At 39.4% G+C, this 22,474-nt stretch overlaps 1 protein-coding gene across 4 annotated transcripts in view; it reads left to right on the top strand.

The window, feature by feature from the left end:
• The first annotated feature begins 13,557 nt into the window (after positions 1-13,557).
• LOC311436106 (protein transport protein Sec24D-like) overlaps positions 13,558-22,474 on the top strand; it is a 53,474-nt gene continuing 44,557 nt past the window's right edge. The window contains exons 1-4 of one of the 4 annotated variants that reach the window (XM_084517917.1): positions 13,558-13,656; positions 16,687-16,872; positions 18,741-18,867; positions 20,883-21,031. In XM_084517917.1, coding sequence (XP_084374043.1) covers positions 16,731-16,872; positions 18,741-18,867; positions 20,883-21,031 — 418 coding nt within the window. In that variant the 5' untranslated portion in view covers positions 13,558-13,656; positions 16,687-16,730. Of the gene's footprint in view, positions 13,657-14,377; positions 14,490-16,396; positions 16,515-16,686; positions 16,873-18,740; positions 18,868-20,882; positions 21,032-22,474 lie in introns of those variants that run through there. The other 3 variants (XM_084517918.1, XM_084517919.1, XM_084517920.1) reach the window with 3 other exon arrangements.

Below are 22,474 nucleotides of genomic sequence, written 5' to 3'. Positions count from 1 at the left end.
ATGTGGATCATTTTAAGGAAAATGGATACTCCCCAATGGGAGTGAAATGCTGAATAAAGTGATAATGAGGCAAATATTAACTGTTTTACATCAGAAGAGTCATTGGGAGGTGCAAGCAATGTGTGATGTTGTGCTAAGAAAGCATGTCTGTGTAGAAATATATACTTTAGGGAAGCACACATGCAGAGGATGTACTATATGTCAAAAGGTAAATAAAAAGGTCTTCTGTAACCTATCTAGAGGGGGACGGGAGCCAGGGCTTTGACCTTTCCAAAGTATACAGGTAGACTTTACTGAGTTACTTGTTTGTCCTAATTGACCATGTGACTGAATGAGTGTAAAGCTTTACTGCAAGGATTAAAGCAGGCCTTAGAGATTGAGTGGGATTTTCACAGCCCCTGGCACCCCTCTTCTTCTGGAAAGGTAGAGCGAATGAATGGTGAAATTAAGAAACAACTAACAAAACTTATGCTGGAAATTAAGGCTTCTTGGGTAAAATGCTTACCCCTTGCACTGTTAAACATATGGATGCAGCCCAGAACTGATGTAGGAATTTCTCCTTTTGAAATGCTATATGGTATGCCCTATGACTTGGAATTGCCACTTGATCACCCTCAATTCTAATTAAGACTTTGAAAGAGACTCTTTTTAACACCACGATGGGGAAGGCCCCTATGTTGTTTTGCTTACTACAGAAACAGCCGTTTGGACTGCGGAGAAAGGATGGACACATGCCAGCCGTGTTAAAGGACCCATCTGTGACGAGAAGTGGGAGATCGCTCCAGGAAACAAAGACCTGGAGCTCACATTGCGACAAACTCGATAGGTACCGTGGGTTAAGGTAGAGGCTCTCCCCTGAAGAACACTACTGCTGCTGAGAAGAACTAAAACCTCGTAGTTGGCTGCAACCCAACTGACGAGTGAGGCAGAGGAGTGAATAAGTGGGGAAAGAAATGGGCCTCAGCCATTCCTATCGGTATTTGGGGGTTCTCGCACTGATTTAATCCTGCATAGTGACTCAACACCACTCCCACCAACCTTTTAAATGGACTTTAAGTCGATTCGAAGATCAACAGGTTATTGCAACCCAGATAACATCGGGGGGGGGGGCAAACTTTACTTCTACACTATGTCAGCTGATCTCGAGGCCCCGATGCTGGGAATATATGGGATTTTATTTCTGCCCAAGTTCTAACCCGGGAAAGGGGTACTGTAAATGCCTGAACGTGTATTATTGTGCATACCGGGGGTGTGAAACCAATTTTACAGACTGGACACTTGGGGCTGGTCGGGATAAATTCTTACAAGTGGAATATGGGCTGCAAGGTTGTAACCAATAATTGGATCCTTGTTACAGGTGGCGAGGGCATGGTATAGGGTATACAGGAACCTTCCACGGAAATAAAGAAATATGCAAGGTTCTATATATAAATATAACAAACTTGGATGATACTAGCTGGGTACTAGGAAAAATGTCAGATTTTACGAACACGGAACAGATAGGGGAGGACTCATACTAATAAAGAAGGAAAAACCTGAGACTTCCAAGGTAGTCAGGCCTAATAAAGAGTTAATAGGGGAAGGTTTGGTTGTCCAGACTGTAAAGATACCTGGGACTGCCCAACCTACTACAGTGTTTTCTAATAAGTTGACAGAGTTCTCCTTTCCCACACTGCTTCCAAGCATTGTGAAAAAAGAAAGGGGTTGTACCCGAGGAGATAACTGAAGGGTACTGGCTATGTGTAAGTGTTAAGCCCCCATATTCAAATTCTTCCAAGTGCAGTTGGGGTCAGGAAATCGGGATAACTTTGACCCAAGTTACGGGAAAAGGTAGATGTATCGGCAGAGTTCCAAGAGATAAAAATGATCTGTGCCATGTCACTGAAAAAAATGGACCAAACACACAAATGGTTAATTCCTGCAAATAATACTAGGTGGGTATGTTCATTGTTGGGAGTCACTCCTTGCCTATCTTTAAAATTGTTTAGCATATCTCATGATTTTTGTGTACAGGTGGTCATTATACCAAGGATTCTATACCACACTGAAGAGTATATGTATACCTATCACACAGTGGCTGAATACCATCTGGTAAAGAGGGAGCCTATTACAGCTGTCACCTTAGCCACTTTAATGGCCCTTGGGGCTGCAGGTGCAGGAACTGGAATTGCTTCCCTGATAAAACAAAGCCAGGAATTTACTTCTCTATGCATTGCCGTAGATGAGGATCTGGCCCGTATAGAGCAATCAATAACAGCTCTGGAAAAATCGGTTAGGTCATTATCCGAAGTGGTACTCCAAAACCGTAGAGGGTTGGATTTGATTTTCTTACAACAAGGAGGACTGTGTGCAGCCCTACGTGAAGAATGTTGTGTATATGCAGATCATACTGGGGTGGTAAGAGATACAATGACTAAATTGAGGGAAGGATTAGAAAAATGCAAAAGGGAAAATGAGGCTCATCAGAATTGGTATGAATCCTGGTTTAATTACTCACCTTGGCTTACTACCCTGCTATCAACCATAGCGGGGCCCTTGTTGTTATTAATATTAGCACTGACTTTTGGACCATGTATATTCAATCGAGTAATCGCGATTGTGAAAAGCCGATTAGAGGCAGCTCATCTTATGCTCGTGCGTGCTGAGTATGAATTTCTTGAGCAGGAGAAGGAAGACACAGAAACTTTAATGCTCAGCAAGCAAATATTGCAAAAATTCAATGAACAAAATATGTTAGAAAAAGAAAAAGGAGGGATTGTGATAAATTAGTGGGGGGTTTGTTCATTGTCTTTGAGGAATTTGGAGAAACTGCTGAAGAGATAAGGTTGTACAAATTAACGGCCTTGGTAAAGGGGAGGATTAAAGCAAGCAGATAACAGGAGGGAGTATTGGATACACATCCTTGAGTGAAACCAGACATCCTGTCTGCCGCTTCATTACCCCCACCTGAATACGAGCACAACGTGTGAACACCAGCAGAGGAACAACGACCCCCCCTCTCAACAATAAACTGCGCAGCCTCAGCCAGTTCAATAGGTCTCGATAAGCTGGAACTCGACTGCTATAAAATAGCTACCCTGGAAAGGGAAGGTGCGTGCTGTTGCGGAGCGGAGACTCCCCAGCCGCCCAGCGCTGTTTTGCTTGTGTCTGCTTACTTGATTAATAAAATAATTTCAATAGACCAGTAAATTGTGTGGTCTAATTTATAACAATATCCACCTCAGTCATCTACTTTCAAGGGAAGACAAATAGGGTAATTAGTCATTCTTTATACAGAAGCTGTCTCATATCTTTCATTATCCTTGCTGCCTTTCTCTATACCCTTCTTGAGGCAGGACCTGGAAAACCATACAAGTCATCTGACTTCAGAAAAAGTTGGGATTTATACAATAACATGATGACGTTATCTGTTTTGTTTTCTAATTTCTAACCCTGACATTGCTAACACCTGATCTGCTTTTTCAGCTGCCAATGAGTTGATGCTTTCATGAACTATCTTTTCAAATCTTAAAATCTTGTCCGATACTAGTCATTTCAAAACTCATTGTTTTGTATGTGAACTAATGTTTTTTTTCTCCAACATGCATCACCTTATACTTACAAGCCATGTTATAGTATGGCTGCTTAGTTTTCTTACAAGCCTTTGTTGAAGGAATTTGTTGAAAGGCTTCTGTAAATCCGAGATCAATCAGATCACCCTTATCCACATGTTTTTTGATACCCTCCAAGGATAGCCCATGTTTGTGAGGCAGGACTTCCTTTTAGGAAAACAGTTTTAACTCTTCCCAGATAAGTCATATATATCCAGATGTCCACTGTTCTATATTATAGTTTCCACCTATTTGTTTTGTGTAAATATTGGACTGACAGGCTTGTTTTCTGAAACTCTCTTGGAACAATTTTGTTAAAAAATGCCACTCTGTAGTCTCAGGTAACAAGGCACTTTTAAGTAAGAGTAATCTGTTGCAGCTTCAAATTCCTTTAAAACTCTGTGTGATTGATCTTAGTGCCTATTTCATTTTGTTTGCCTACAATCACCTACAGACACTTGTCCATATAGATTCTTATGATAATAATCATTTATGATTCTGAGCAGTTTTACTATCAGTGGATTTACCTAAAATCTAATATATATCAACCAGCTCTGTCTTCTGGATTCAGAAGACATTCCAGCAACATAAAAAGAAATAAGACATATGTTACGTTTCATTCCACAATAAAAGAAAAGTGGTCATTTCAGCTACAGGTTCCTACAAAAGTACCCTAGGTCTGTGGATTCTTTAAAAATGCAAACCTTTTCACCCATTCCTTAGTAATGAGAAATAGAGAGAGGGAAAGAGGATATCATGACCTCTAATTTAGAGGCAGCATTTTAGTGCTGTAAATACCTGAATGGTAAGGATTTCTCCTTTTTGACATTTCGTTATTTTCCTATCTGTTTTTTTTTTTTCCACATAAAATCAACATAGGCTAGTTCCCTAAAAATGTCCATTTTAACAACTTTTGAGTAGATTCTAGCTGTAACGTCTGTAAACAATTTAATAAACTACGCAATTTATTGTACTATGTGGTTTTAGCCAAATGAGAGAATCAGCAGGGAAAAGGAAAAGGAAAAGGAAAAGGAAAAGGAAAAGGAAAAGGAAAAGGAAAAGGAAAAGGAAAAGGAAAAGGAAAAGGAAAAGGAAAAGGAAAAGGAAAAGGAAAAAAGGAGAGGGGAGGGGAGGGGAGGGGAGGAGAAAAAAAGAGGAGAAGAGAAGAGAAACATTGTCAGTGCTTTTTGTTTTGTTTCTTAATTACACGGGAAAACAACAAAAACAACAAACATCAAAAACAAACAAACAAACAAACAGCAATACCAAGCTCTTAGTGCGGAGAAAAGAAATAAAAGATAAAACAATAACGTATTTATTAGGTAACCTTAAGGCCAGACTGGAAAGCACTGCCCATGCTCATAAGAGGCCTGAGGATTTTCTCATTGGTAAAGGTAAAGGCTTCAAATTTTAACCCCAATGTGGATTATTAGGCTAGATATTGTGTAGTGGTTGGAATTTCACAACTATTCATTTGTTGTTGTTGTTGTTTCCCCAATTTGAAGAATGGCAAATGAAGTACAGTGGAAGAAGCAGAGAAATGTCCTGAATCTGACTCTGGTGTGAAAAAACACTTTCTCACAAACATTAAGTAAATGTGATGATGATTTAAAACCTGAGATAAATCTTCTAAACTGAAGTACATGGCATTGCACTGTCACTTTCTGAAAAGCTGTAAATCTTCAATCTGCCAAATGTACGTTACACGGCAATGCTTAACAGTTCTCAGCCATGCTCCCCTCAAAGGCGGAAAAGTAATTTGTTATTGTTCTGTGCTGGGAACAAATTAACTCAACACCAGCTCAGCTAAGGTTAATGAAGTTTTAGTTGCTGAGGTAGGGTCAAACCTTTGCCTGTTTATCTTTCCAGTACCTCTTTGTTCCCTGTCTTGTTCTTAGTGGAATGAGTAATAGTAACTCTAGCCACAAGATAGCAGGTAGTCCATGCAGAGGAGTTAGAACTCTGTTCCTCTTGGTGGTAGACTTCATCATAGTCACAATCATGCCTTTTATTATTAAATTAATGTAAAACTGTGAACTGATTGAATACACAGTTAATGCCAGACATTGTTGAGACGTGTGTTAGATCATACTCGTAGTATTTATATATGGTTCATTAAGAAGACAATATAAGTCAACTGAGCTCAGCTGCAGATAGGAAGTTGTCCATGCAACTATCAGGAGGTTTTTCTCTAAGCAATTATTTTAACGGGAGTCATTGTTGTTTGCAATAGTATTATTATTACAGTTTTAGGAGCAATTGTGAAAAAGAAAAAGGAAAAAAGAAAAAAGAAAAAAGAAAAAAAAAAAGAAAAAAGAAAAAAAAAAAAGAAAAAAAGAAAAAAGAAAAAAGAAAAGAAGAAAAAAGAAAAAAGAAAAAAAAAAGCAGCTTGGTCCTCCTCCAAACTAGAAACTAAGTTAATGTCCTTGAGTATTACTGATTAATAACACAGTGAATAGAAATTCATACAGAGAAAGCTCCCTTGTAACTCTGAAATTCACCATGCCAGGATGCAGATCAGTGAAGATCTACTTTCTAAGTTTATGTGTAGGTAGCAATATGTCACAGACCCATGTATTGATAACTTGAGTTTGGAGAACATTTCTGTGATGTTTCTTTGGTCTTTGTCCTACCTGTTCCTACCACAAGCCACTTCCAGATACTCAGGAAGTGTATTCCTGAACTGCTGATGGAAGAAAAGCAGACATTTCTTGTTTTTGTTTTTCCTGGCCTACTAAAGTATGTTGAGAAGGCTTTTGAGCCTCCAGGTGTGTGCCTGGGGCCTCGTCATGTCCCAGTGGCATACTACAGTAGGAGCCAGAATTCCTGCCCTATTTTCTCCCACTCATTTGTATTGGCTAGGCAATTTGGAAGTACAGGTGGTCTTGAGGCACCCAAAGAGCTTTGGGAAAGGAGCTGTTTAGAAATATACAGAAAGACAAGGATTTCTGAATATACAGAAGAATCATCAAGCAAAATAGCTACAAAGGCCCCTCAAGATTTTGTTGTGAGGAAAAAGTAAAACACATTCACTGCAAGACTTGTGAACATGGACAAAATTTCTGCAACACTGGAGTAACATTTTAGATAATGTTGAAGTAAGGGTTTGGGCTAGAATTTGTGTTTCTAGGTATCATTCCACTGTTTTTAGTTATGACTATGTTTTAGTAAGGAAGAACTCTTTTTCTCCTGGGATTTGGGGATACTCTTAAGTGCCTATCTTTATTTCATTTTGACTCTCAGGAGATGGGATGACCACATTTTAGCTAGAGTAGTTGGGAAAATCCTGATAAAAGATTCTAAATTAAAAAGAAAACTATCTGTGGTTTACCAGCATTTCTTTCTCTGTCTCTGGATGGTTCTGGTTAGATTTGTACCAGAGAAACAATAACAACAAAGAGGATACAACAAGGACCCTCACACATGAAATCTTACCCCCATGCAAATAACTGCAATAGATAAAAAGCAATCCTTCATTCCTGGCTATAGGAACAAGAATTCCAGCTCTCTGCTTTGATAACTAACTCCTTGCAAATGGAGCACATTAGAAAAGTCTGTTCTCCAAAAATACCTTGATGTTTAACCCCTGCTGATCCTGTCCTGTTGTGCTGCATCTTCTTGCCAGAAACCACCAGTTTGCAGACTTCTCAGTTCCTTCTGTCTTTACAAAGGCTTCTGCTTTTGGTGCTAATCTACTGCTGAACTGGTATTGTCATGGATTTGCTGGCTTTCCAGACAACTGCCAACATCTGCAAATCCTGGACAACTGTTTTTTGTGTACCCACAGAGCAAATCTGGTATGCATGCTGCGAGACCTAGTGTAATGTAGAATAGTGGTCCTGTCCTTTCTTATTTTATGCCAGTTGCATCTCCTATCCCTATGGGTTTGTTGGTTTATTTTTGGTGATGGGAAAAGAATCAAATAGTTGATATGAGAGGTATCTAAATGTCCCCCAAACAGTATTCTGAAAAATAAATACTCTTGTAAGAAATACGGATATTTGTTACAAATGACAGATCAATTTCCTTTACTGCTGTCTAGTACCTATATTATTTTCCAGTGCTCAGGTAGAAGTTTTTTTGCTCCCATATTAACAGTGGTGTAAAGCAGAAAGACAGTGAATGTGAGTGAGAATAAACACAAAAGCATTGGCATCTTAAGTGTTTTCCTAGTGATTTTGAAAAGCTGTCTTTCTTATATAATATATTCATTCAGCAGTTATGAACATCTGTGAGTACTAACAAATGAACTTAACACTGTTGGTGATTAGAGGTGACTGAGCAGAGAAAGGAAATTACCTAAGTTTCTGTAGGCAATCAATTATATGTAACAAATATGACTTACTAATAACAGTAGAAATATACTTGGTTTCCTTTTAATGACAGCACACTTATTAGAGTATTGTTTCTAGCAAGACTCCACTAACATCAGAAATTTTATACATGAGCAGGAAACAAAATGAAAGATACTGAAAGTAAAGCTACTTCAGGTGCTTTTGAATGTAGAAGTGAAATGTATCTAAGTTTGAGAAATTCCATACATTCATCAGGCAAGCAGGGAGAGGATCACATAACTTTCTGCTGTCCTTTCTCAGACTGTTACTGTTGGCTTAATGTTTATTCACAGTGCTTTATATATCATACATTATTAATCAGATTTTAATGAGAAGTTCTCTGTTTTTATGTTCCAGTTTGTTATGTAGCAATTACAGCAGGGTAATCAAGTCTTGAGTTCTTTTCTTTAAGATCTAGTACTGTGATCTTCCACTCTCATGCATCTTAGACAGTACTAAATTAATTAAAAATTATAACTGAAATTCCCCAACTGAAACATCACAGAAGTTTTCTCAGAACACTGAGTCTATCTCCTGTAAATGTTCCAGATCAAGTTGCAAGAATGCTGATTTCATTAGAAAACCAAAACAGAAACTGCCAGGGAGAGGAAGGAGAGGAGCCTTGCAGGTTTCAGATACCAAAAAAATCAAGAGGCCTAAATTAGCCAGAAAATCCTTCTTAAGGAAGCAGCCATAGTGAGTTTTCTAAAGCACATGTACTTTTGTAATGTTTGACTTGAACAGAACTGGTAGACCTTAGAGCATTTCTGCCTTACTGAGTTTCAGAGAAAGTGGTTTTAGATCATAAAGACCAAGCTAACAAGAAATCACAAACTTGGCTTTAAGGCAAGTGTCCTATTCACAAGACCCAGAGAGAGTCTCCTAGGTAAATAACAGCATTAAATACTTGTATATCATGTTTTGCCTGTAAGCATAATTTTATGTTTTGCAAATATGCCAGTAAACTTCATCAACACTCTTTGAGGTAGGCAAGAATTGGGTTGTCCTCTGTAATGGCTGGTTTTTGTCCTCTGCTGGGGGGAGCCAGGGACCATGAAGACAAAAGGGTCTGTCACTGGGGATTGACGGTTGCCAGTGACATTTAAAGAGGATTGGGACTGGGAGGGAATTACACACTCCCAGTCGTTCCTCTCCTCTGCCAATGCAGAGTATAACAAAAATGCAGCTGGAACAATGCAGCTGCTCGAAGGCAACCAGCAACTGTACAAGCGCAACAAAATTGCACAGTTTGTAGTAGGGAACAGAGAGTAATATCAAGTTTAAATGAATTTGCAGAATTCAAAAAGACTATAATTTTATCAGTTGGAATTTCAGCAGGGTGCTGGGATTTACACTTTTATTCATCTAAAATATTTGGGAAACTATAATGAGTGTCAGGACCTCTTATTCTGAAAGCAGCCTGAGGCAGAACAGCCTTGACCACTGCAGAGCAGTAGGTCCATACTTAGCAGGAAGGAAAAGGGAGAATTGCTGGTACAATCCATGTGCTCAGCAATTCTTAATTGTGTCTCAGTGGCCCCTCTGATTTTGTTTTTGGGTACTCTGACCAGCTGCTTCTTTAGTGTCTGATACTGCAAAAAAAGGGGTAAGGAATTATTTCTTCCTTTACTGTGGTCCCATGAAATAGGACTAATGGACAGTGGATAGTCACTGTAGGAAGTACCTAACTAACACCAGTTATTTAGGAGAAAATTATGAAGCAATGAATGTATGCCCAGGATTTTAACATTACTGAATTATTTTCCCTATATAACAGCAGCTAGATCAGTGTAATATTCTAAAAACCCTTTGCTGTTTGTTTTTATTTTATATAGGGCAGTGTTTAGAGGGTTTGCTCCTATAATATTTTCTAACTGCCACTGAGATTATTTAACAAAGAGATCAGTACTCACTTCTGTTGTATATGTTTTTACATATACATATTTTTAGAGTTCTTAGTTTTTTATATTAGAAATGCAACTGAGTCACAACATTGATCCATTTCTTCTTTCAGTAGGGTGCTGTTTCCTGAAATATTACATCTTTCCTTTTTCTCACATTTTTTTTAGTCTGACCTCATCATCACATTTTCTTTATAGAAAAGAAAAGAAAAGAAAAGAAAAGAAAAGAAAAGAAAAGAAAAGAAAAGAAAAGAAAAGAAAAGAAAAGAAAAGAAAAGAAAAGAAAAGAAAAGAAAAAGAAAAACATATTCAATTTTTTTTTTTAAGTTTTCTTTTGTTTTAAACAAAAATGCAACCTTTGTAAATATGCATTTTCATTTTGCTTGTGAAGTGCTTTACAGCAAACCATAAATTGTTCTCCATAGATCTTAACTATACAGAAGACAAAACATTAGAGAAGATTATTGTGAGTATATGTAAGCAACACAGGAAAAAGAAAGGCAACTTTATATGTGAAAGACCCTTCTGATGTTATCAAAACCAAACCTGTTGTTATGTCTACAGGACATACAAATGAAATTAAGTGGAGAAAAAAACAGCATCAAAAACGACAAAAAGTCTTCTAGCATGTAAGACCTTTGGATTTTTATGAACTGTTTTATATGAACCTTGTGATGAAATAGTCTTTTCTTTAAAGAGCATACCCAATACTGTCTACATCTTCCCTTACAGAATAGTTCAGAATATATTTGATAGATAATATTTCATATAACACTGAACTGCAGATGCTTGTATTGTCACAGCTATATGTTAACACAATCAATGTTAAAGGCTGCAAAAGTTGTAGTATAGCTATCACCAGGAGAGATAACATGTCTGTATCTCATGCATCACAGTGCTGTTCTTATTCTTCCTGGCAGCTTGTGCTAAGGGTGTATTTTAAAGATGTTCTTTAAATGAAAAGGTTAGGTAGGGATTTAGTTTTCCCTGAAACATGCATTGTCTTAATGCAGTGTGCTGTGACAGAGATACAGAGTTCTGCACAGTTTGTCTGTGAGGGGCTTCTGTAGGCCACTGGTAGTTATTTCAGGGAACAGATCAATCCCAAATAATTATTAATCCTAAATAATTCTCCTATGAAGAAAGGCTGACAGAGCCGGGGCTGTTCAGCCTAAAAAAGAGAAGGCTCCAGTGTGACTTTATGGCAACTTTTCAGTACTTAGAGGGGGTTTATAAAAAAGATGGAGAGCAACTTTTTGCTCAGTCAGATAATGACAGGACAAGGGGGAATAGTTTTAAACTAAAAGAGAGAAGATTGAGATTAGATGTTAGGAGGAAATTCTTCACTCTGTAGGTGGTGAGGCACTGGAACAGATTACCCAGAGAATCTGTGGATGCTCCATCCCTGGAGGTGTTCAAGGCCAGGCTGGACGAGGCCTTTGGCAACCAGATCTAGTGGGTGGTGTCCCTGCCCATTTCAGAGGAGTTGGAACTAGATGGTCTTTGAGGTCCCTTCCAACCCGAGCTGTTCTATGGTTCTATGAATTAAAGTAATTAATCCACTTCCTCCTCCCCACCCCACCAAAAAAAAAAAAAAAAAAAAAAAAAAAAAAAAAAGTTTCTGAAAGATTTGAGTTACTCCTCTTTGGATTCTGAGTTAGTTTGTTTGGGTTCTATAACCAGTATCTTCCAAAGTGATGGAAGTCTGTTTTCTTTTTTTTCAGAGCTAATAAAAAAAATCTGAAAACTTTAAATTAGAGATTTTGGTGGCAGAGGATTTGCTATCTTTTTTTAATTGGGATGAAGAAAAGCATGTAGATTTAGATAAGTTCCTCTACTGACTTCACCAATACTAACTCCAAATTAGGTCTTAAGTAAATCACGTTATTTCTCAGTAGCATTGTATAGGTACAACTTCAGGATGAACTGAATTTTTAACCTACAAGTTCTTCATTACTAATGATGATAGAGAAGAAATCAGTCTGATTCAAAGATTTTATGGTAAAGTTTAATTTAAATAATTTAACTAAAATGAAGTGACAACAGTTTAGTGATATTGCAATGTCATTTTTATGAAATTATTTTCCAGATCAGTAATGCACTTAAATCTCTAACAATGTTTGCACACTTCTGAAATCGAAGACCTTAAATTACTTTTAATGTTTACAGGTGGAAACTGCAGATAAATATTACTTGTAGCTTCAAAACATCAGGACCATGACATGCTGGGTACATTTTTCTCAACATTCCACACTAATGGCAGGTGGAAGTCAAGCTGTGGCCTCCGAAAAAGAGGTGTTTGATGCATTTCCAGAACTGGCCTGAAATGTGGGCTTCTCTATGCAATCTCTTGCTGGTCTCCACTTTCAGCTTCACTAGAGCTGATTTCAGGGAGGAAAAATCTGATAGTAATTATTCAGTGGCCAAGTAAGTGCAAGGCCCTTCTGTGCTGAATTATCACAGCTTCTTACTGTTAAAAGCTGCAAGCTAGACACAACAGAGCTGGCGGGACAAGTGACTTGCCTGTCTCCACAGCAAAATAGGGGATGTCCAAACTTAGCATTGTTATTTTCCTCTCAGTGGAATGGTATTTCAATACAGTTCTGTGTAACTGAAGGTAATTGTATGCATCCATATAACCAGCAAAAGAGTGAGGGACAATGGGTGAAATGGCAGTGCGGCAATGATGAAAGGCATCATTTTGCATCTTGCTTATGAAAGAGTCACTGATGCTCCACAGCCAAAACCACATGCCATTTAACTGATGCTTTTCACCTCCTGGACTAAGATTTCCATTCTGGTTAGACAAGAGTGAGAGTTTGGAAAAGTTTGAGCAGAATATCCAACAGCATTAATTCCAATAACATCTAGAAAATCAGCTTATGTTATTCAGTGGTGAGACCAGCCCTGGAGAGCAAGTACAAAGCCTCATCGAGACGCGTTCTTGCCTCTTCGTGTTGCCTAAAGAGGCTTCTTCCAAGTCTGTCCTGTAAAGGATGCCCCTCCATTTTTGACATCTATTTCAAAGGCATTGTTATTTTTTCAAAATTATTTTGTATAGTAATGAATGTTTTTGACAATCTTGTCTGAAAATTTTGTCTTACTACTGAGATTTCGCTCCACTCAAAGGATGGGGCTTTAATTGAATGACTTTTTGGTTTTCTTTGCCTTATTTTATTTATTTATTTATTTATTATTTTTTTTTAACCTCAGCACCATGAAGAGATTGCTTGCTTTTTGACTGGAAAGAACAGGCAAACTTCTCCAGTACATCTTCCTCATCTTGTTACTCCTGTGTTTCTACGTCGTTAATTAGGAAACCACTGATTCTGTGCTGTAACCAAGGCGGTGTTTTTAATTGTGCTCGGACAGTAACTCAAACCAGGGCAGGCAAGCAGGTAAGGCACCTGGGTCGTGTTTCACTCTGGATATTCAGGAGGCGTAATTTTGCGTCTGTAAATACATGCGCTACGTATTGCCGCAGGTAGACGTTTTGAAAGCACACGCGAGGAAAAGTGCTTGCATTCTTCATGCTTGTCTGTGTTTAAAGAGGAATCGTGTCCCCGTACAGCGGGGCTAAGCCGACTTAGAGCCGCACCCCCGCTGCGGCGCGTCCCTCACAGCAACCCCGCCCGCGCTCAGCTGGTTCCTGCTGGCCGCTGCGAGCCGGGCTCTGCTGTGCTCACTGCGCAGGCGCAGTCAGCGGGGCCGGGCGCGCTCCCGGCGGCGGGGGGAGCGGTGGCGGCGGCGCGCGCGCGGGTTCAGACGTGGCACTCGGCTGAGCGGCGGCCTCGTGCGGCGGCGCGGGCGGAGGCTGCATGAGGCGCCCAGGTAACGGCACTAACGGTCCTAAACGGCCCTAACGGCCGCGGCGGGGGGAGAGGGGACGAGGGCTGTGGGGGGTCCTGGCACAGGTACCGGGATCGGAGGGGAGCGGCTGCGGCGGCGGCGGGCAGGTGCCGGGCGGGTCCCGAGCGGGGCTCGGGGAGCTTAAGGCGGTGTTTCCCGAGCTGCCTCCAGATGAGTGCTGTAGAAATAAAGAGCGGGGGGTGCAGCCGTGTGCTGGCCTGAGCCTGTGCAGAGGTACCCGTGGCAAAGGCTGTCTGCTAAGCGGAGGTTGCAGCGTGCTCTGGGGAGGGATAGCACTGCTCTCTAGGCGTACACCGCCACGGCGCCTCTACAGAAACGCAGAGCTCATAGCTCTCTGTCGGGTGGCAGAGAGCATGGCCTTTCATTTTTAACTCTGTTGTCCTGCCTCTGTGTTCACACGAGGGGATTTTACGGTTTCACAGAGGTAGCGGGGCGGTGGGGTGCAGTGTAGGTGCAGCCGCCCTCTGAGGGGTGCTGCCAGCCGGTGCTGGGGTAGCAGTAAGTCGTGGAGAGGCGCTTGTGTCAGCGGTGTTCTTCAGGCCATGGGGCGTAAGGTCACCTGGTGCTAAATGGGGGAGTCAAAATCTTATTTTGTCCTTTCTTTTAATTACATTGTAGTAAACAAACCCGGGGAAAGCCCTCAGCTTAGCTGACCCTGTGATCTTTCTCATGCCATTTCCAGAACGAATCCGGATGTCTCTCATCAGAATCTGATCACTAAAATCCTAAGGGATCCGTGTCTGTTGGTACCTTGGATGTTGTCTCCAAACCAGTTTCATTGCATGTTTCTATATGTACGTGTCTGAGAAGGGATTAAATATTATCAGTGTTGAACAGAATCTGGAATTATGTTGGATAAGCTTGCGTTGTCCTCCCTGTGCGTGGCTGAGAGTTCCTGTCTCTCTCCAGCACAACCTCTGCATGTTTGTAGTGCCTGTGGGAAGTTTGACGTGGCAAGATTTTGTGTGACTGTGTGTGAGGAAGTTGTGGGGGAAGTAGCTTTCCATGGACACTGTCACAGTTAAAGGTTGAGGCAGCTGCAGCAGCCTCAAAGTGCAAATTTCTTCCTTTTTATATATTTAAAGTATTTATACGTTTATACCAGTGTGTAGATAATTTGGTGTTGACTTACTGTTTTGGAGTAAAAAAACTCACATGGTCATGTCCCTTCTGATAGGGGTAGGGGGGAAGAAAGTATGGCTGGCAGCAAGAAGCCCCTCTGTGTAAGTATTTTTCCCCTTTTTCTGTGCTTACCTTCTTAACTAAGAAATAGGAGAGAACCCCCTAAGCTTGCCCACCCAAAGCAGTTTAATGCTTCAGTCAAGAAATCCTACGCCTCTATGAGGAGTGTGGCTTTGTGCCACAAGCAGTGTGTGAAGAGAGCAGGGCCCTGCACCCAGTTCCAAGTGGCTTCTTGTCTGACATGATAGATCAGTAAAACTCTTTTTTTCAGAAATGTGTGTTTAATAAGAGAAGCCAAGAGGTGGGTTTTGTGATGAGTGTAGCTTTTCTCTACTGATGTGTCAGTGCAGTATGAATTTGTCTATTTCATGGTTTTGTGGGTGTCTGATTTAGGTGATGCCTTCATGCGTGCTTATGGATCGCAATTCCTGATCCAGACTGCATACTCAAAGATCACCTCATGCTACAGTCCAAAGAATGCGAAATATAGGTGGCTGGTAAAGCTATTTTAAAGGAACATTTAGCATATGAAATGCTGGTTTAGGTAATGGATCTCTAGTTCTTTGGGGATGCCCTAGTTGGGGCTTCACAGAAACACTAAATGCTCGTTCAGATCCTCATCATTTCTCAAAACACTCTTAATTTGGGTTTAAAGAAAGTTAGTGGTGTTCTATTTTTGTTAAATTCAACATGAAATCAAAAGTGAAGAATCTTACAAAAGTGAAAGTTGGCAATCAAGGCTGCAGTGTACATCTGTAACTTTTCAGATCCCTTGGTGGAAAGTGCTCTGTATTTGCGAACTGGCCATGTAAAATACAGTCATCTGGTTTAGTAGCGTAGTTAGTTTGGTTTAGTAGCATTCATCAGATTTTTCTGGTTCATTAAAGTTTCCTAGAAGTATGTTGCAGGAAAAATCACTGCAGGAAAGAGATAAAATGTCTTGTGAATGTCTCATCATCAGAAAACTTATTTTGATTGCTTTTAATCAAATTCTGCTGTTTTATTTATTTTTCTTTCTTTCTCTGAAAACAACAGAATCAAGATGTGAAAGCTCAGGTAAAAGATGCCTTGGTAACAGTTTGAACAGTGTATGGTACTGTTGAGGCCATACTGCCCTCAGAGAACAGGCTCTCACTTGTGGAATGCCTTGTGCTCCATTTCATCACACTACAGAGTCCCTTAGTAAAAAAGCCTGCTCAGGTCTGGGCCAGTAATGTGGAAGACAGCTGGAAGTTGGATCTCTGTCCATCCTGTAATTTATTCACAGTTTCACCAGCATTGAAAGCAAGCCATTACTTACTTGCTGGGATTAGGGATGATGTAGAAGGTTTGATGAAGAGCTACTACTCTGTTCCATACCCCATCTAAAACAAATCTGCCAGCACTGGAGAAGGATTTGCTAGTTCTGTTCTCTAGTCACTCTGCTTTTCCTGATTTTTTCCAAGTACGTGGTATCTGGCGTGTGGGCCTCACTGTCTGTTTTGCAGGTGTAGCAGAAGTCTAGTTCTTCCCTGTGAAGAGAACAATTTGAGATGTTTTCTTCCACCTATACATTCTTCAGTTACAGTTTTTCTCTTGCCTGGGAGAGATGAATCCTGTTCAGATAAATTCAGTGAATTGTTTGAATTCACACAGTGGTAAGGAAAGCAACAACCAGTTGCAGTCAAACAAAAGCATTGTTTTCCCCTGACCTCCAAATCCATTTTTGCTTCCATGTATGTCTTAGGTCTTTTTGGAAGTGTAATTCTCAGCCTTTTAAAATGTCCAAAGAGTGAAGAGTAGTAGCAGGTATCATGTTCTCTTTTGCAGATCGTTAAGGAGGACCCCATACTTGGAGTAAGAATATTGCCATCATGAGTCAACAAAGTTATGTTGCAGCTCCTCCGTATTCCCAATCCCAGCCAAGAACGGGAGGCTTTTCTACAAGTTTTGGACCACCTAATTCTTCACTTCATTATGGTGATCCCAACTCCTCATATGCAGCACCTCAACAAGGTATAAAATTGACTTAAAATATATTTTCAGTCTGCCTGTTTTGTTTTGTATCTCTTTTGGTGTTTTGCATCTCTTCATGGTACTTGAGTCAACATACAGTGCTCAGCTTTACACTGCTGGCTGATGCAATGGGATCCTGCCCTGGCTTTGCTTGCATTACTGTTTATGCTCAGATGTTGATGTAGGATGCCTGGTAGTGGGATTCTGACCTCTGTGTGTGAATACCATTGTCAGGGAAGCAGTAGGCACCAGTGCTCAATGCTGTGCTGTGATTAACCTAATACAGGTGTTAATACAACAACAAAATTCTGGGAATAAAGAAATGTTTATCAACTCCTATGTGTTAATGGCAAGGAGGATTTCAGAAATGGGTTGTATTCTTTGCAGTGGGACCTGTGTCCAACCAGGTTCCTGAGCACAAATGTGCCTATAAATACAGGTTGATGTTTTACTACTTAAGCTTGCTTGCTGGGTGATGTGTTTGGATAATGCTCGGTAATTGGAGCCCATCTGCTTTCTGAATGCTTAGGAGACAGTTACTTTCCATGAGGAAAGGGAAATTGTGTAGCTTTTACATGCAGATGGCTTGTTTGCTGTTTACAAATGAAATCATGCTACAGATAATGTAATTTGACATCCAAAAGATAAACCTGACTGTTACCGTCTCTCCCTTCCATTTCATTCATTTTAACTTGGTATGTGGCTTCAGATTTTTCAAGAAGTTTAATAAGTGAGAATATAGTGGCTGAGGTCTTAAAAACAAAACATCAACAAAAGAAATTTGAGAGCACAGAACTTAAGCCCATTTTGCTGTAAGTCATAGTGGTCTGATTTCAGCTAATGCTAGGCATACTAAACATGTGAATTGGGACTGTGGGGAATATCCCAAAAGTAAGAATCCCCCTTCCTTCATTAAGTCTATTAACACACCTAGGCAAAGTAGGGAGGAAAGAGAGGGATCATCTCAATATGATTTCACAGAGGAAAATGACAGTTAAAATAATAAAGATGACTGAATTATTTTTTTAATACCAGTCAGATTATGGTAATTTACATTAAACTCAGTATTTGTCATTGGGTAGGGTAATAACAGAACCAAATATTCAACTATTTGCTTGTTTTATATAAAAAATATTCTTTGTAAAAACATCAGGAGTTGTGTTACTTTAACCCAATGCTAAATGTAGTCAGAATTACTTCTGGTAATTGGCATATTACAGTGCTAGGAAAAAATACCAGTTTAGGTGCCAAACAAATTTTTGAGGTTAGAGTAATTTAAATTAATATAATTCAAGAAATAAAGATTGAAAAAACTGTTTATTCAACAGTGGTTCTTACATAAATTATAATCCCTTTATAGTTGATGTTCTAGATCTGAATTAACCCTTCTTAGCATAGATTTACTGGGCCTACATATGGAAGCAGCATTGGTGGGGGGTTTTGTGGCTTTTTTTTCTTTTTTTTTTTTTAAGATTGTTCCAAATTTTCTTTCTGACAAGGTCTCTGAAAGCAAAGGGATCTCATGCTTCTCACTACAAAAGTAGCCAGATGATAGGGAACTTCCAGTATCCCAAATTGGGTTGGAGGGTCTGTTTCTCCATTCTTGATTGTTTCTTTATGTCCCTCTTGGGTTCTTTTGCTGGAAGGTTAACAACTACTGGTTGGTTCCTTTTTTGCTGTCTTTTTCATATATGCTTCTATAGCTGACCAAGAATCTTTCCTTTCTTACAGAAAGGCTGAGGTTAGAAGAGACCTTTGGGGGTCATCATAAAGCAGGGCTGAAACCTTGTAATTTTTTATGATCTTGTGCTTTTTTTTTTTTTTTTTTTTTTAAGGATTCTTACATAAAAGTAATTCCTGTTTGGCAGGTATGTCAAAATCAACTTTGCCTCTTGGATCTTCAGCTCCTGTTGGGCCTCCACCACCTGGTACACATCAGTTGAGCCAGACCAACTTCCAGAATGGGCCCAGTGCAGCAGGACAGCCAATGCACAGGTGACTTTCAAGAATTAATACATGAGATCTAAGTTATTTGACCTCTCTTTCATCTCTTTGGCTGTTTCACTGGCAATAAGTATGGCTTTCCTTTTATTTTCAGCAGTTCTGACTTACTCCAGTTCTGAACTAGATCTTCTAGTTAATTTCTCTGTGATGTTAAGCTGCTAGATCATACAGTATATTTCTGTTTGAACCAGATAATTATAGTATTATTTCTGCTTGAACCTTAGACTCATTGCTTAAAAGCAGCAGTAAGGTGTTTTATATATGCTCTCTTCAGAGAGCACTTATAAGTTGCTTTTTTTTAAAAGTTACTTTCTGATGTCTTAATTCTACTTTGTTGTGAGGTACCAAGAAGTTATTTAAAAATTAATAGTTGCTGGTGAGTTTTGACTAGAAGCTGGTATGTGTCTATATAGCTGTAGTTTTTTTCCCCCCTCTTGTCTTTGCTTCGTTGCTGTGGGATCACAGCCAAGGATCTGTAGGGTACTTTAAAGACATTTTTATAATATAGGTTTGATATAATTTTTCAGATGGATGGCTGCTGCTCTTTTGCTCAGTCAGTTAGCTGAGAGTAATTGTAAAGAATTTAAGTGGTATTTTCCTGCCTTCAGAACTTACAGGAAGAAGTGAAGGAGATGGGAGTGGGGAAGGGAGAAAACTAGGGACAGGTTGAAGCTGTAAAAATTAATCTTGGAAAAATTATGGTATGAGGGGATGAAAGGATATGGTGGACAAGCTTGATTACAGAGTGGTTGTATTGCAGGCTGGGTTGTAAGTGGGTAAATGCACTTAACTCTTAATTCTGTCAATTATTAATTATTTTGCTGACCTCCCATGAGTGACAGAATCAGAGTTTGTGTATCTATAGCTATTTTAGCTTTAGCGAACTTAATTTCATGTAACAACATTCTTGTTTCAGTTGATTGAAGCCTTACTCTGCTTCTGTAATTGTTTGGTTGTGGTGAAATTATTTGTGTTCAAGTAAAGCCATGCGTATGTTTTATGAGGCATCAGAACAGGAAAGCCTGTTGCCTGTGTGTTACAACTATGTAAAGAGGACCCACACCCTGGTCGTCTGTTGAGGGGGGAAAAAAAAAAGGTGTACAAACGGATGGGGAGAAGTAGTGGTTGTCCTGAAGACCTGAAAACAAGGAAAATGAAAGTCAAAGTGATGTGACCAGCCCAGCAAAATACTGATTCTCTTCCCTAAGTTTTGGTCACTGTCCTGACAGCTACACACCTATTGTTTTTACCTGATCTTGTTTTATTCCCAAACTGCTGAGAGCTGCTGTTCCAGGAAAGGAAATCTCCATATCAAAATTTCAAGGAAAGTGAATTCTTCTCTTGATATACCTAGGACTGTCCCCAGTTTTAAAAATGGTTGTAGATAAAACAACGTAGATAGCAGGGAGAGATGTAGATAGCCTGAGATCTCATTTGATCAGAATGAAATAGTGCCGCGTGTTACCTCTTCCTTTACTTCAGTTCTTTCTCTTGCCTTTATGCTTTCCTGTGTCTGGTAACCATGCAGCAGTTTTTCCCCACCTTCATCCTCCTCTTCCCTCTATAACTGAGAACTCCTTAACAATTTCTCTGTCCATTGCCCTCTCTTTGCAGATATTCTCTGAATACTTTTCATTCATCCCTGATAGGGGAGCTTCCTTCATTAGCATGTAAAGGGGGTGGAGGTATTTGCTAAATTCAGAAGCTTCACTTTCTTAATCTTTGAGCTTTCATATAGTTATTCTGTCTCTTCTCCATGGAATACTCAAGCTTCTTTGTTTCTAGTAAGTATACAAACAAACACGTTTGAAAAACTGCAATCTCTCTTTGTGCTTCATGACTATTTTAACAAAAATATACTTCTGAGCAGAACATGAGAATTCTCTGGAAAGTTTGATCAACCTACTTAATTGTTTCAGCACCACCCTTGAGAAGGTATTGGACCTTCTGGGATTATGACTAGTTGATGTAGTTCCTTGCATAACCGCACTCATTTTTCCCTTCAGGTTTCAAGGCCCTCCACCTCCAAACAATACAGGACCTTCCTATCCTCCCTACAGTCATCAGTCACAGCCAGCCTACCCAAATACTGCATCCACTTCATCTACAACACAACTTGCTAACCAGCTCAACAGCATGCAAATAAATAGCTATGGTAATCATTTTTATCTGGTTTGTCTGTTTGACTTTTTCCTGAGTTAAAGCTATTGAGACTATAGTAATTAGAAAGAACTTGTATATAAGCAGATAAATTCTTGCATGCTATCATTTGCTCAAGTTCTTACATTTTTATTCTCATTCAGTCTTTTACATCAGTGTTCTAGAGCTAGTTCTGAATCAAAATTTGCTGAGCCTTCCATACATGTTGCTTGTCTTATCTGTCATTTCTCATTGTTTGTTCATGCTGCCAGTGACAGCCAAGACATGATCAGTAATATACAGACATTGTCTTGTTTTTCTTAGCTTTTTTATAGTTTCTCTCTTATCTTATTCTTTTTTTGCCCAGAACTTATAGTTTAGTTTTTCATCTAAATTTTATTTGCATTTAATTTGGGATTAAAACTGAAACATGAGGCAAAGATGTGATCACGTGATTCTTCCACACAAATTGCTTCCCATGAGTAATTTTCTGTCTGGCTATATCTGCTATTTCTGAGTATTTCCTGGTCAAATTTACCATTTGACTGGAAAGCAGTAGAATTTAGTTAGCACCTTGTTTCTCTGTGGCAGGGCATTTATGAGGACAAGTTTGCTAAACTAAGATCACTTTAGTGGCTGATGTCATCATAAGATATGTGAAAAGATGAACATTTCAGTTCAGGCTGCAGTGATGTTATATCATTGTTCCTTCTCTGACTTGACAAGTTACTAACTTGAGTTTAATGAAAGTTGTGTAACTGCCAGGGGTCTGACCTTCCATTTGCACAACGGCTTGTGAAACTTGCTTCTTCACCTCAGAAAAAATAATTTTGACTTCAGCCTTGGTGTACTGAACTGCAAGTACACAATTAAGTCAGATAGTTCTTTACAGGATGAACTGTGGCCCAGCACCTCTATGGCAGCACTTCATATTCAGCAATTTCAGCACTTCATATGCAGCAACTCATATTATTTAGAGCAAAAAGTATTGCTTTTCTTCCTGCCTTCATTATATTGCCTCCAGCAACAATTATATAATGTTCTTGCTTATCTTGTTACATGCGGGAATGTTGAGATACCATGTCTTCAGTGGTCTGAAGGGTGTCTTTACAGTTATGCCCCTGTGTTGGGTTTTATTTTTCTGATTTTTGCTTAGAGGTAAGGCAAAGTTGGTGTAACTTGACTGAGCACTCAAATTCATGGCTTATTATTCTGCTGGAGCAATGTTAGTGTGTACCAGTAGAGAACCTGAGCATGATTTGCATGTAACACTTCTTTTAGTTCACAAGTCTGACAGAAGATACATTTTAGTATTTGTTTATTAGCATTAGTCCTTTTGCTCCAAACCCAATTTGCTATTTTTTTTAGTATTCTTGAAAATTAATTTTCCGTAGGTCTATTGGGGGATGATTGACTAAAAACTCAGGTTTTGTAAAGTAAAGAGCATTTACAGATTTTA

The sequence above is a fragment of the Aythya ferina genome (assembly GCF_964211825.1).
Source record: "Aythya ferina genome assembly, chromosome: 4".
NCBI lineage: Eukaryota > Metazoa > Chordata > Aves > Anseriformes > Anatidae > Aythya > Aythya ferina.
This window is presented reverse-complemented; position numbering and strand designations above follow the sequence as displayed.